At 42.1% G+C, this 14,554-nt stretch overlaps 1 protein-coding gene across 1 annotated transcript in view; it reads right to left on the bottom strand.

Moving 5' to 3' along the window:
- Window positions 1–3,544: 3,544 nt before the first annotated feature.
- mrc1a (mannose receptor, C type 1a) overlaps window positions 3,545–14,554 on the bottom strand; it is a 50,789-nt gene continuing 39,779 nt past the window's right edge. The window contains exons 24-30 of the mRNA XM_084325673.1: window positions 14,265–14,497; window positions 10,545–10,710; window positions 6,900–7,052; window positions 5,818–5,934; window positions 5,555–5,719; window positions 5,421–5,453; window positions 3,545–4,319 (exon numbers count right to left, since the gene is read on the bottom strand). Coding sequence (XP_084181799.1) covers window positions 4,084–4,319; window positions 5,421–5,453; window positions 5,555–5,719; window positions 5,818–5,934; window positions 6,900–7,052; window positions 10,545–10,710; window positions 14,265–14,497 — 1,103 coding nt within the window. The 3' untranslated portion in view covers window positions 3,545–4,083. The remainder of the gene's footprint in view (window positions 4,320–5,420; window positions 5,454–5,554; window positions 5,720–5,817; window positions 5,935–6,899; window positions 7,053–10,544; window positions 10,711–14,264; window positions 14,498–14,554) is intronic.

Here is a 14,554-nt window from a genome sequence, read left to right as displayed (position 1 = left end):
CCACGGATTTTGTCGACTGATATGGCAATAGAACGGCAACAAATAACGCTTTAGTTCGGTAATCTATATGTTCGGCGAAAAATGCAGCCCGAGCCTTCAGAAGCTCGCAAAGTGCAGTGAAACTGAAACTGAAACTTTTTGTGTAGTAGTTGCAATATTCCAAAATAATATATATATATTTTTTGTATAAGCTGAAAAACACCGCAAATCCATAGCCTGAAGTCGTATGTAGTACAGGTCAAAATTTTATAAAGATCCCTTCAGAAATGAGTTTTCTAGAGACATCCGGGTAAACCGTGTGCCAAGAAAAAAGCTCTCCATCTCTCCATTTCCTCATCCAAGTAAATTCATTCGAATTTGTATCACTTCGGTCGTCTTCGCTTGTCAATTTTCACCTAGATCCATGATTCGCACACCCCCACGTGGGATATCACTGGAAAGCTACACTCATTGTTGGTTACAACGGTGACAAATAATTTTCGCAATCGGCGGATGATTGACTTCTGGAGCCTCGGGAGTCCGGGGTGATAATCTGATGCACGCATGTAAAAAGTTGCACGCCTGACATATCGGCATGTAACTCGAGAACCGAGCCACGGATTTTGTCGACTGATATGGCAATAGAACGGCAACAAATAACGATTTAGTTCGGTAATCTATATGTTCGGCGAAAAATGCAGCCCGAGCCTTCAGAAGCTCGCAAAGTGCAGTGAAACTGAAACTGAAACTTTTTGTGTAGTAGTTGCAATATTCCAAAATAATATATATATATTTTTTGTATAAGCTGAAAAACACCGCAAATCCATAGCCTGAAGTCGTATGTAGTACAGGTCCAAATTTTATAAAGATCCGTTCAGAAATGAGTTTTCTAGAGACATCCGGGTAAACCGTGTGCCAAGAAAAAAGCTCTCCATCTCTCCATTTCCTCATCCAAGTAAATTCATTCGAATTTGTATCACTTCGGTCGTCTTCGCTTGTCAATTTTCACCTAGATCCATGATTCGCACACCCCCACGTGGGATATCACTGGAAAGCTACACTCATTGTTGGTTACAACGCTGACAAATAATTTTCGCAATCGGCGGATGATTGACTTCTGGAGCCTCGGGAGTCCGGGGTGATAATCTGATGCGCGCATGTAAAAAGTTGCACGCCTGACATATCGGCATGTAACTCGAGAACCAAGCCACAGATTTTGTCGACTGAAATGGCAATAGAACGGCAACAAATAACGCTTTAGTTCGGTAATCTATATGTTCGGCGAAAAATGCAGCCCGAGCCTTCAGAAGCTCGCAAAGTGCAGTGAAACTGAAACTGAAACTTTTTGTGTAGTAGTTGCAATATTCCAAAATAATATATATATATTTTTTGTATAAGCTGAAAAACACCGCAAATCCATAGCCTGAAGTCGTATGTAGTACAGGTCAAAATTTTATAAAGATCCGTTCAGAAATTAGTTTTCTAGAGACATCCGGGTAAACCGTGTGCCAAGAAAAAAGCTCTCCATCTCTCCATTTCCTCATCCAAGTAAATTCATTCGAATTTGTATCACTTCGGTCGTCTTCGCTTGTCAATTTTCACCTAGATCCATGATTCGCACACCCCCACGTGGGATATCACTGGAAAGCTACACTCATTGTTGGTTACAACGCTGACAAATAATTTTCGCAATCGGCGGATGATTGACTTCTGGAGCCTCGGGAGTCCGGGGTGATAATCTGATGCGCGCATGTAAAAAGTTGCACGCCTGACATATCGGCATGTAACTCGAGAACCGAGCCACAGATTTTGTCGACTGATATGGCAATAGAACGGCAACAAATAACGCTTTAGTTCGGTAATCTATATGTTCGGCGAAAAATGCAGCCCGAGCCTTCAGAAGCTCGCAAAGTGCAGTGAAACTGAAACTGAAACTTTTTGTGTAGTAGTTGCAATATTCCAAAATAATATATATATATTTTTTGTATAAGCTGAAAAACACCGCAAATCCATAGCCTGAAGTCGTATGTAGTACAGGTCCAAATTTTATAAAGATCCGTTCAGAAATTAGTTTTCTAGAGACATCCGGGTAAACCGTGTGCCAAGAAAAAAGCTCTCCATCTCTCCATTTCCTCATCCAAGTAAATTCATTAGAATTTGTATCACTTCGGTCGTCTTCGCTTGTCAATTGTCACCTAGATCCATGATTCGCACACCCCCACGTGGGATATCACTGGAAAGCTACACTCATTGTTGGTTACAACGCTGACAAATAATTTTCGCAATCGGCGGATGATTGACTTCTGGAGCCTCGGGAGTCCGGGGTGATAATCTGATGCGCGCATGTAAAAAGTTGCACGCCTGACATATCGGCATGTAACTCGAGAACCGAGCCACAGATTTTGTCGACTGATATGGCAATAGAACGGCAACAAATAACGCTTTAGTTCGGTAATCTATATGTTCGGCGAAAAATGCAGCCCGAGCCTTCAGAAGCTCGCAAAGTGCAGTGAAACTGAAACTGAAACTTTTTGTGTAGTAGTTGCAATATTCCAAAATAATATATATATATTTTTTGTATAAGCTGAAAAACACCGCAAATCCATAGCCTGAAGTCGTATGTAGTACAGGTCCAAATTTTATAAAGATCCGTTCAGAAATTAGTTTTCTAGAGACATCCGGGTAAACCGTGTGCCAAGAAAAAAGCTCTCCATCTCTCCATTTCCTCATCCAAGTAAATTCATTCGAATTTGTATCACTTCGGTCGTCTTCGCTTGTCAATTTTCACCTAGATCCATGATTCGCACACCCCCACGTGGGATATCACTGGAAAGCTACACTCATTGTTGGTTACAACGCTGACAAATAATTTTCGCAATCGGCGGATGATTGACTTCTGGAGCCTCGGGAGTCCGGGGTGATAATCTGATGCGCGCATGTAAAAAGTTGCACGCCTGACATATCGGCATGTAACTCGAGAACCGAGCCACGGATTTTGTCGACTGATATGGCAATAGAACGGCAACAAATAACGATTTAGTTCGGTAATCTATATGTTTCTGTGAAAAATGCAGCCCGAGCCTTCAGAAGCTCGCAAAGTGCAGTGAAACTGAAACTGAAACTGAAAAACAATGAAACCTAGACAAAAATGAATAATAAAATAAATCATTAATTTGATCTCTCCATCTGATGGTCAACACAGACCGACCGGTGTGACTCCACAGTCTACCTCTGACAGACTTATGCATTTTCATTTCTAATATACTCCAAGTCAATAAGTCTTCAATCGACTTCCCATGCTTTCCATTATTACAGATTATTGTAGGTATATTTCAGGTTTTTCCAGGGGGAAAAAGTAGAAAAGGCCATCTACCTGTTGTTTCATTACTTTATTTCTGTCTTATTAGGCATCTATTTACAATGTTATGAGCCAGAAACACTTGAATTGGACATCTCGTGGAACATGACTTAAGAATTCAAAATGCATATTTTTTTCATCTTGCTTTTGACCACCCCCCCCCATACCCCCCCACCCCACCCCATCCCCAACAATTTGATTGGCAAAAAAAAAGAAGCAAAAACTAAATAAATCTGTACAAATCTCACATACATCAATGTGAGTTACATTTTGTTATAGATTATTCATTTTTATATTAACGGGTCCATAAATCATTTTGTGCATCTTTCATTAAGGCAGTCATCTTTACTATTGTATAAGAATTGAAAAAACAGAGAGGAGATCTGTTAACATTTTGCATCAAACCATTCCAACACTAATATATAACATTAGCGTTAAAATCACACACACACACACACACACACACACACACACACACACACACACACACACACACACACACACACACACACACACACACACACACACACACACACACACACACACACACACACACACACACACACACACACACACACACACACACACACACACACACACACACACACACACACACACACACACACACACACACACACACACACATGTACGTATCTCCAGTTTCTTCCTCACAGCCGCCTGGTCCAATCAAGAAAAAAAAAAGGAATCGGACAGAAATCTTGTAGTGTTTATCTGCTGATGGCCGACTAAGCCTGTTCGTTCTGCTCTATGTTGGCCACCAAACCCTTGGTGTCGACGGTCGTCACTGCCCGGATCGGGTTGTTGAAGTATAAGCTGTTGTCGAAGGTGCATTCTCCCAGGACCGGGGTGGGGATCCGCTTCCGGAGGAGGAAGACGCCGAGTCCCACGACTGTTATTATGATAAGGACCACGGCTACAGTGACGCCGGCGAACCCCTGTGGAGCCTCTTCCACGATGTGAGCTACGGTACAGAGGAAATAATAATACAAATCATCAGTTGTTAGTAGGGGTGTAAAGGTACACGTATCCGTACCGAACTGAACCATTTCAGTGTGTACCGTACCGTACTGTACCGAATGGCTGTAGTGTGTACCGAACGAATACAACGGTATGTTAACCGCCCACCGGGGGCTGTTTTTTTCACAATCTAATATAATTATTTTTTTTCTTTTTTTCTTTACAAGTCGATTATTAATTTCAATATAGAATATTAGTTTCAGCCCTACAAGTACAATTAGTTACTGCACACTACATCACCCCTGAGTGGAACATGGAAAGCCAAACTTTCCCACACTGTACCGAAAACCTGTACCGAACCGTGACTTCAAAACAGAGGTACGTACCGAACCGTGGTTTTTGTGTACCGTTACACCCCTAGTGTAGTTTTGCTGAATTTACACTTTATTTATTTATTTATTTTATATATTTATATTTACCGCATTTTTAACCCTAACTAACCTTACTGTCATGCACTTGTCCTAATATACTAACCTACACTGTAGCACTCAACACTTTGATGAACATTGTTTAGCTGATAGAGTTGTGCCCTTCCTGCTGTCTTGTTGTACAAAACGTGTAAGTCGCTTTGAATAAAAGCGTCAGCTAAAGGACAAAATGTAAATGTGAATGTAAATGTAAATGTAGTCATTTAACTGACACTTTTATGCAAAGCGACTTATGTTATGTACAACAGGTCAGCAGGAAGGGTACAGCTCTGGCAGCTAAGGCTAAGTAACATTGTTTGTCAAACAGTGTAAAACTTGAGTGCTACAGTCTCGAGTGCATATTAACATAGGTAATAATATGCATGGTAAGTAGTAGCAGAGTGCATAATAGTAAAAGATGGAACAAAGGTTAGTAGTTTTATATATATAATATATAAATCAGTATTGAACTTACATTTACATTTACATGTTACATTTGCACTCTGGTTGGATGCCAAACTTGTTGCACTGTACTTGTGCAGTATAATGACAATACATTTGCATCTAATCATCTAATCTAATATAATAACCAGAATTAGGAATTGAATCACGCTGTATTCAAAATCTCAACAACTTACCAACAACTGGAGGCTGTTCTGTTGGTGTAATAACTGCAAAGAAATAAAACAAAATAAAAAAGATGGTAATCGATTTAAGACAAATTCAACAAACAGATCTCTCCAAACTAATGTAATAACTAAATCAAACATACTTTTGGGTGTTTTGCAGATAAAAGACTTGTGTCTGCCGCAGTTGTGTGTGTTCCACCGACCGCTGTCAGATTGGATTTCCACACATGAGTCTGGCGCCTTGGGCTGCATCGCGACTTTCCAGTTGGTGTAGTCCACGACACTGTTGTCAATCCAGTGCCACTCACCTGAAATAAGGAGAATCGGGATGAGATAATACTAATGCATGATCCATTAAAAAAACAGGTTTCAAGAGACTAAATTAAGTTTAGAAAATGGCACTGACCTTCGTGGCTCCCGTACAGACCGATCCAGAAGGACTTGGAGCCGTCTTGTAGGAGCTCAATGTTTTCCTGTATGAAGCGGCCTTCTTCAGGGTCCTCAATACTGACCAGAGACCCTCCTATCGGGGGGGGGGGGGGGGGGGGGGAGAGATAGCAGACACAACATCAGTGATCATTTACTTTTAATTTGCCTTTGTGTAAAACATCTATCACCTCTGAATTTACTAGTTTGTGTAGATGTGCTCTAGGATGCTCGTCTTTAAGTGTATTTTCTTCAATTACCCCTGTTATCTGAGGCAGTTGTTAGATCCATATCATCAACATACACTGTTATCTGAGGCAGTTATTAGAACCATATCAATCAACATACAGTGTTATCTGAAGCAGTTGTTAGATCCATATCAATCAACATACACTGTTATCTGAAGCAGTTGTTAGAACCACATCAATCAACATACAGTTAACTGAACCAGTTGTTAGAACCATATCATCAACATACACTGTTATCTGAAGCAGTTGTTAGAACCATATCATCAACATACACTTTTCTCAGGAATTGGTAAAAAGGCATTTATGGCTACTTCCGATTGGAATAATTACCAAATAATTTATCAATAATCAATAATATACCAAATCTCCATTTGGTATATTTAAAACTACTTTATTTTCCCATCTTAAACTAGCTGTTCCTGCTTTGAATTAATCTATTTATATATATATATATAAACACTTAACATAAGTAACACATGACTGCTAATCAATAACTAAAACAATGGATCACACAAATTAATAATAATTATATATATATATATATATATATATATATATATATATATATATATATATATATATATATATATATATATAATTATTATTAATTTGTGTGATCCATTGTTTTAGTTATTGATTAGCAGTCATGTGTTACTTATGTTAAGTGTTTGTTTCTTTGTGTTGCGTTTCATGTTGCAGGACCCCCTTGAAAACGAGCTGCCACATCTCAAGGGGATTATCCTGCAAATCAAATCAAATCATTTCCACCAAAATTTGGGTGGATACAAAAAAAGAAAAAAGGTTCACAGCCTACTCAGTCTCAGGCACTCCACCGAGGCGTGGGCCCAGTTGTCCACCACTGAGTTGAGGAAGGAATAACAGTGGCCTCTGAAAGGTACCCACGTCTTGCGCTTCTTAGGTTCTGGACAGTTGCCCGGGAGCTGAGGGGGGTTAGTTGGGGCTACGTCTGTAAAATAGAGGGAGAGGAGATTAGATCTTTAATCCTAATGCTGTTTGTTAACAAAACCAAACCTTAAAAAAAGCTGTGCACTTTCTCGTCGAAGGAGCAATTATTAGGAGAGGGTAACACATCAGTCCAGTGTTAGCTACTCCGCACTGGCTTCCGGTAATATTTAGAACTGATTTTAAGGTCCTCCTCCATATATACAACACACTAAATGGAACTACATTTACATTTAGTCATTTAGCTGACGCTTTTACCCAATGCGACTTACAAGTTCTGTACGACAAGTCATCAAGAAGGGCACAACTCAAATTAGCTGAATAACAATGTTCATCAAAGTGTTGAGTGCTACAGTGTAGGTTAGTACAGTGGTTCTCAACCTGTGGTACGCGTACCACTAGTGGTACTTGGGCCACCTGCTGGAGGGATCCCTGGGATCTCAATGTTTTTCAAAAATTAAATAAAACCAACTTTAAAATCAAAATACTAATACTACAACGAATGAAAATAAGCTTGAGATAATTGAAATTGGGGTTTAAAATAAGTTGTACATTTATTTGGTTGTTTTTAGATTTAGAAACAAAATAAATGTTTGTTTCTGAGTCTGATGTTGTTTCTGACGGACACTAGTACTTGTGGCGCTTGCACGATTAGCTAACGTTACAAGCTAGTGATGACTAGCCGAGGGTTGTCGCAAAGGTTGCTCAAAATGGGAGATATTCTAAAGAGAATAGTGGAGGAGAATATTTTTTTAACCAGAAGATTTCTTCACAAGAAAACGTGATGCACTGAATAAGCGCACGTCCACGATTGAATCCTGCTGTACAACCACAGCCAAATCAGAGGAAGCCTCGTATCATGCCAGGCATAGCGAAAGCTGGTAAGTAGCCACACACTATACCGAGCGACTGAACACTCGTTTCTCAAAGACTTCCGTCACTTCTAAAATGGACTACAAGTGTTTTGTTGATTTACATCAACATCACTATTCATTCATCCTTATGCTGTTACTGCTGTCGGATTAGACTTTATTTGATTGGAAGGAGATCCCTCGGAAAGAGTCAGGATTTGATGCAGGATATCGGCGATATTATGCTAATTACATTTGTTTTGTGATGTTTGTAATCTTGTTTTTAGCACCTTTGAGGTGCTTTGGTACCATGAGGTGCAAGCATAGTCGTAGTACCCTTGAATGAGTGCTCCTGCCAGAGTCTTCAGGGTATTCTTGTTTACCAGAGAGGAGATCCGGTACAAGAATCTAGTTCGTTGGTTGACTTTTTTTATTACATTGGATGCCATTTTGTCACAGGAAAGATTTGCCTCTAGGATGGAACCCAGGTAGGTAATTTCATCTTTCCTTGTGACAATATTGTCACCCACTGTAACTGAGAAGCCGTCGGTCTTGCTGAGTTTGTTATTTAAACCGAAGAGAATGGACTCTGTTTTGCCGATGTGTAATGATAGTTTGTTATCAGCGAGCCATATGCAGATTTTGCTTAGTTCCGAGCTGAGGGTTTTTTCAACCTGCAACTTGTTCTTGTCACAGACCAGCAGGGCTGAGTCGTCCGCAAACAGGAACAAGTTGCAGTCACAAGCTGACGACATGTAATTTGCATAAATTAGGAAGAGTAGCGGTCCTAGTATGCTTCCTTGTGGAACACCACAGCTCACTGTGAGGGGGGGGGGGGGGTAGAGTACCGTTTACCTCCACCATCTGTTCTCTCCCCTCCAGGTAGGATTGCATCCAGCTCACTGATAAACTAATCAAAACCAATTGCTTTTAGCTTGTCAATCAGAATGGAGTGATTGACAGTGTCGAAGGCCTTTTGTAGGTCCAGCATGACCATGTTAGTTATTATGTTCTCAATGCCCCTTGCATTGTATGAGAATTGTGTGGAAGAGTTTGGTAGTTCTAGTACCCCTTTCGTACATTGTGGCTGTGTCTGACAAAAGTTAACAATAAATAATGGTATTAGGAATAAATTTGCCTCCTGTGTGAACTGTGCATAGCTGAATAGAGTTAGTTACTGTATTTTAACGTCGGCCATATGGTGGTACTCGGAGAGCCATCTACGCTCTCAAGTGGTACTTGGTGTAAAAAGGTTGAGAACCACTGGGTTAGTATATTAGGACAAGTGGATGACAGTAAGGTTAGTTAGGGTTAGATATATATTTTTAATTGTATTTCAGATATTGGTTGAATAAGTGTGTCTTTAGTCAGCGAAAGATTGGATGGGTTTCGGCTGTCCTAACTGTGGTGGGAAGTTCGTTCTACCATTATGGGGCAAGGACTGAGAATAGGCGGCTTCTCTTTGATGACCCTCCCGGAGCTTGGATCCTATCTAGGTCTGAGGCAGCCGGAAGATGCAGAGCGTATAGGGGTCTTGAGGGTGTGTAGTTAGAGACCATTGACCGGAGGTAGGCGGGAGCCGTTGCCTTCGCCACACGATATGCCTGGTCGAGGGCCTTGAAGCGGATTCGTGCGGCAATGGGGAGCCAGTGCAGGTCCCTAAGAAGTGGGGTGACACGGGCTGACTTCGGTAGGTTTGAGATCAGGCGGGCAACTGCGTTCTGAATGAGCATGTAACCAACAAGCATCTGTACGGGGGACTACCAAGGCTGAGCGACAAGGTGGCATCCAGGAGGATGAAACTTGCAGGTCACTGCCACTGACACCAGATACTTCCGACTAGCAAGCTAGTGCTCTGGGAGCCAACACACGGGCGACGACCAAGAGGATGTCCCACGCCAACATATGTAGACATACTGAGGAAGGACGCAGGTGTGGAGAGCCCTACGCAACTGGCCGGATGTATGGAGGATCGGGATGATTGGAATCTCCACTGGCGAACCCGTCTGAGGACGGCCAAATTAATGAATGACTACTGGTTTATTGAAGGTTCCCAACCACAGCCAAAAGAAAATCAAGGAGGCAGCCTTTGCGAATGATGCACCAAAGCCATGGAACACCCTACCTATGGACATTAGGCTAGATCACTAAATATTTTCAAAAGTAAGCTAAATACGTACCTCGTTCACCTTAGCCTTTTAATACACTCTGCTACTTATACTCATTACATGCACACTGTGATTATTGTACTGTAAATGAGAGCGATTTTATTGCACTGCACTATTGCACTATTTTATTCTGTCTATTTTATGCTAATTGCATGCTAATCTTATGCCTATGTCTATTTTATGTCCATTATGTCTACATTACTGCTCTGAAGGTGCTATGCAAATTAAGTTATTATTACTATTATTATTACTATTATTATTACTATTATTATTATTATTATTATTATTATTATTATTATTATTATTATTATTATTATTATTATTATTATTATTATTATTATTATTATTATTATTATTATTATTATTATTATTATTATTATTATTATTATTATTATTATTATTATTATTATTATTATTATTATTATTATTATTATTATTATTATTATTATTATTATTATCATATAGAGATATTCAGACCTGGTGACCTCTTGCAGAGAGAGTAGTGGCTGTTGCTGCATGCTGCCGTCGTCCACGTTCGGTTCCCGTCTATGTAGACACAGGCGTCGTTCATCGTAGGCTCGTTTCTCCCCCATTTGGTGTAGGAAAGAGGCCAGTTGTCCACCCACTTGAACCGGCCGCCAGTCTGAGAAAAGAGAAGTCACAAGAGAGGTGTGAACAAGATCCTCTGTGAACAAACAACTGTCTGACCCAGTGTCCTTGACCCTTTCACTGCCACACGACAGCCGGTTAACCCTTTCACTGTGACAATACAGAAGGTTAGCCCTTTACTATACACACACACACGCACGCACGCACGCACGCACGCACGCACGCACGCACGCACGCACGCACGCACGCACACACACACACACACACACACACACACACACACACACACACACACATACATCCAACTAATGGGAGATAGTTTAATTAACTTTAATTAACAGATTGCAGAATGGGTACAATACAGTACAGCTCAATACACACAATTGTTAAGGGGATGCAGACCAGAGAAAGCCTTTCGACTTGTTTACATCAGGGTCCCCCATTTTCAATTCGTAATGAAATTGCTATTATGTGTCTGCATGAACACACAACTGTAACTGTACTCAAAAATAACAAAATAAGGGTTGTCTCAGTTCACAACTATATTGGTCAAGTTTTGGGTGGGACTTGTTTGCGTCCCTACAGCTTCTTATTCAATTGAGCGAGATGCTCGGTTATGTCACACAGCCAGTTTGCATCTGACAGTTCAGACAATATTTCTTCAACCCTTTGTTACCTATTCCGCCTGGATCTTTTTTGTATTTTGGGCTGTAAAATTGTCAAAGAATGTCTGAGGAGTAAGTGCTTTTGGCTTTTTTCCTTTGTTACCTCAGATGTTCAACATACATGTATGTGTAAGAATGTGTAATAACTAAGGCTGTCAAAGTTAAAGCTTTATTAACGCATTAACCCACAATTATTTTAACACTGCTATTTTTTAACCCAATATTAATGTAAAAAAAAAAAAATTTTTTTTTTTTTTTTTTTTTTTTTACCTGAGCTCTTGGGGGGCCACATCAAATGACGTGGCGGGCCGGATTTGGCCCGCGGGCCGTGAGTTTGACACATATGCTTTAAGCCTACTGTTGGGGAATTTCCTTCTCACTCACTCTCTCTAGCCCCCACCCTCTTGTTCGTTACTCTCGTTTGCTCTCAGCGGCCACACCCTTGTACTACCTGTCATTATGTGTTTGATTGGTCTGGTGCCGAACTCACACTTTTAGTTCGATTATCAATTACCTCTCGCACCTGTGGTGCGATTTAATTAGTTCCCCTGTGGCCTTTAAGTACCTGGCTCTTCCACTCTGTTCCTGGTGGGGTCGTGTTGTAACATGCCGTAACACTCGGTATCATATTCTCTTTCATCAAGACTCCCTCGGGAGGTCCTCTGTTCTGTCTATGCTGTTTTTATCTCCGGCGTAAATATGTGCTCCAGCCTTCGCCTCCTGTCGCCGTTGCCTGAGGGAGAGACTGGACTGCGCTCCCTAGACTTCCACGGGAGGCATCCCAGTGATCCACTTCAGACCCCCGCGCAGCAGTCGTCCTGACGCTCATCCAGACCTCCGCGCTGCAGACGCCCAGACACCATCCAGACCTCCGAGCTTGGCACGCTCCTCCGTACCAGCGCGCACTCCCAGCAGACGCGCATCATCCAGACCTCCGAGCTTGGCACGCTCCTCCGTACCAGCGCGCACTCCCAGCAGACGCGCATCATCCAGACCTCCGAGCTTGGCACGCTCTCCGTACCAGCGCGCACTCCCAGTAGACGCGCACCTTCCAGACCTCCGAGCTTGGCACGCTCCTCCGCGCAGACGCACTCCAGATGCGTTCTCTGTACCGGCGCGCACTCCAAGCAGTGGCGCACCACTCTGACCTCCGCTCGGACAGCCGGCTCCCCGGTGGCGACGCTCTCGCCCCGCTGCTGTTCCAGCACCATTACGCATTACGTCTGGGTGAGTTTTTATTGACTGTCTTGATCAATTCCGTTTTTCGTGTGTTTCTATAACACTGAAGATTACCACCTTTTTAATCAGACAGTCACTCACCCAGCGTGTGCCTTTGTTTGTTTTCACTGGGATATTATTTTTGGACTTTACATCTCCCACTGTGTGTTTGTTCACACCGAAGATAGTATTTTCATTGGATTGTTTTTGGAACTTTGCTCATTGTGTATTTTACACGAAGATTGTTTTTACTTGGATAACTTTTGTATTTGGACTAGTCACCTCTCCTGCACCTGCTCTGTTTTCCCCCTTTGTACTCTAACCCTCTCCTCTCTCCCTCTCGGCCCCGTCTACCCACCTTGGAGATCTGCCGAGAGAAGTCTGCAGAGCGGCCCTGATGTTCCCACCTGCTTTCCCAGTCCTCCCTGTCCCCAGCCCGCCTCCGCGGGCCTCTGTCCCTAGTTCTCCCCTCTCTAGTTCCTCCTAGTCCTCCCGTCCGGTCCTCCTAGTTCCTCCCTGTTTCCCTTAGCCTTCCCTTGCCTTCCCCTTAGCCAGCTCGCCTCTTAAAGGCACTGTACCTTCCCCCTCTTGTTATTCCCGTATTTTGTGTTTCTCCCTTAAAGGGACAGTGCCGGTTTTCCTTTTGTTCAATAAATGCCCGTTTCTTGGCTTACCCTCATACCTGTCTTGTGTTGTGCGATTGGGGTCGGTTACAAACCATAACAATCTTATAGTAAAATTTTACCTAGAATCTGTTTTCTCTACCATGTAACTCGGGTATTGCAGATTAAGTATTGATTTTCCTATGTTGGCTTAATGTTCTTTATTTCTTTATTTTTTATTTTTTTTCTCCGTCTGATTTTCTGTGCTTTTCCTCCCATCCCAATTTAGTCATTATGCCAATTCCCCCCTCCCCTACCTGGTTGTTGTGCGCATGTGCCCCCTACTGGTCGGTCAAGGGAGCCCTGAGGTCTACCACATGCTTCCTCCGACACATGCAGAGACAGCCAGCGGCTCTCTTTTCACCTGATAGCGCGGACTCTCATTGGTGAAGTGTAACGCGTGGGAGGTCACGCTGCCTTCACCACTTCCTGTCTTTTGCTGTGCAGGCGCCCTGACCTGACCTGTAGGAGTCGCTGTCCACAATGCCAGATTACCACCCCATCGACTTCCCTCCCACTAACTCAGCCAAACGAGTTAGTATGACGGCTGGCCAGAGGCAATGCTGACACACGGATTCGAGACCGGAATCTCCGCTGCGCCACCGTTGGCTTAATATTCTTTTCGGGATCGGTTTTTGTTGATTGTTTTATTTAGCGAACTTTAACTTTTTTTTTGTTTGTTTTTGAATTAGGGGTAGGTTGTTCTATAAGCCATTTGGCTTCAAACCTATCATATTCGCTTGTTTATTTTGTAAACATTTAGAAAAATTATTTGTTTATTGTTTATTTATTTAAAAACATTCGAAATAAAGAATTCATTCATAATGAGGTGAGAAATGTGAGAGTTTGTTATTAACACTAGCAGAAAATAATGAGGTCAGGAAGTACTTCCGCTACTATTGCGCTAACAAATTGAAACATTTTCCACTTCCCATATCTCAACAACCGAAACACTGATACATGTACTTTTTAGATGGACTGAAATCAAGACTTATTCAAAACAGTGGACTATCCTTTTAAACTGTATCAATTAGGCAATTTACCACATTGCTGTTGAGGCCGATCCATACAGGCTCGTTGTACTTATGGATCTGCAGGGTAATGAAGGCTTGTATTATCGGGTTCAGGATACTGGCCAGATCTGCGTCGTCTGCTTGGCACTGCCTCCTGGCCTCGTCCCACTTCATCTTCTGGGCCACCAGTTTGAAGGAGTCATTGCCCAGCTTGTAGAAAGTACTAGGTGACACGGTTGTGGCGGGGACCACTATCTGAGAATCTGACACAATATGAAACAGTAGTTGTCTTTCAGAAACATCAGAAACAAAAGTATGAC

This window comes from Notolepis coatsorum (genome assembly GCF_963971535.1).
Source record: "Notolepis coatsorum genome assembly, chromosome: 12".
Lineage (NCBI taxonomy): Eukaryota > Metazoa > Chordata > Actinopteri > Aulopiformes > Paralepididae > Notolepis > Notolepis coatsorum.
The sequence above is the reverse complement of the archived record's forward strand: the minus strand, read 5'-3'. Positions and strand labels throughout refer to the sequence as shown.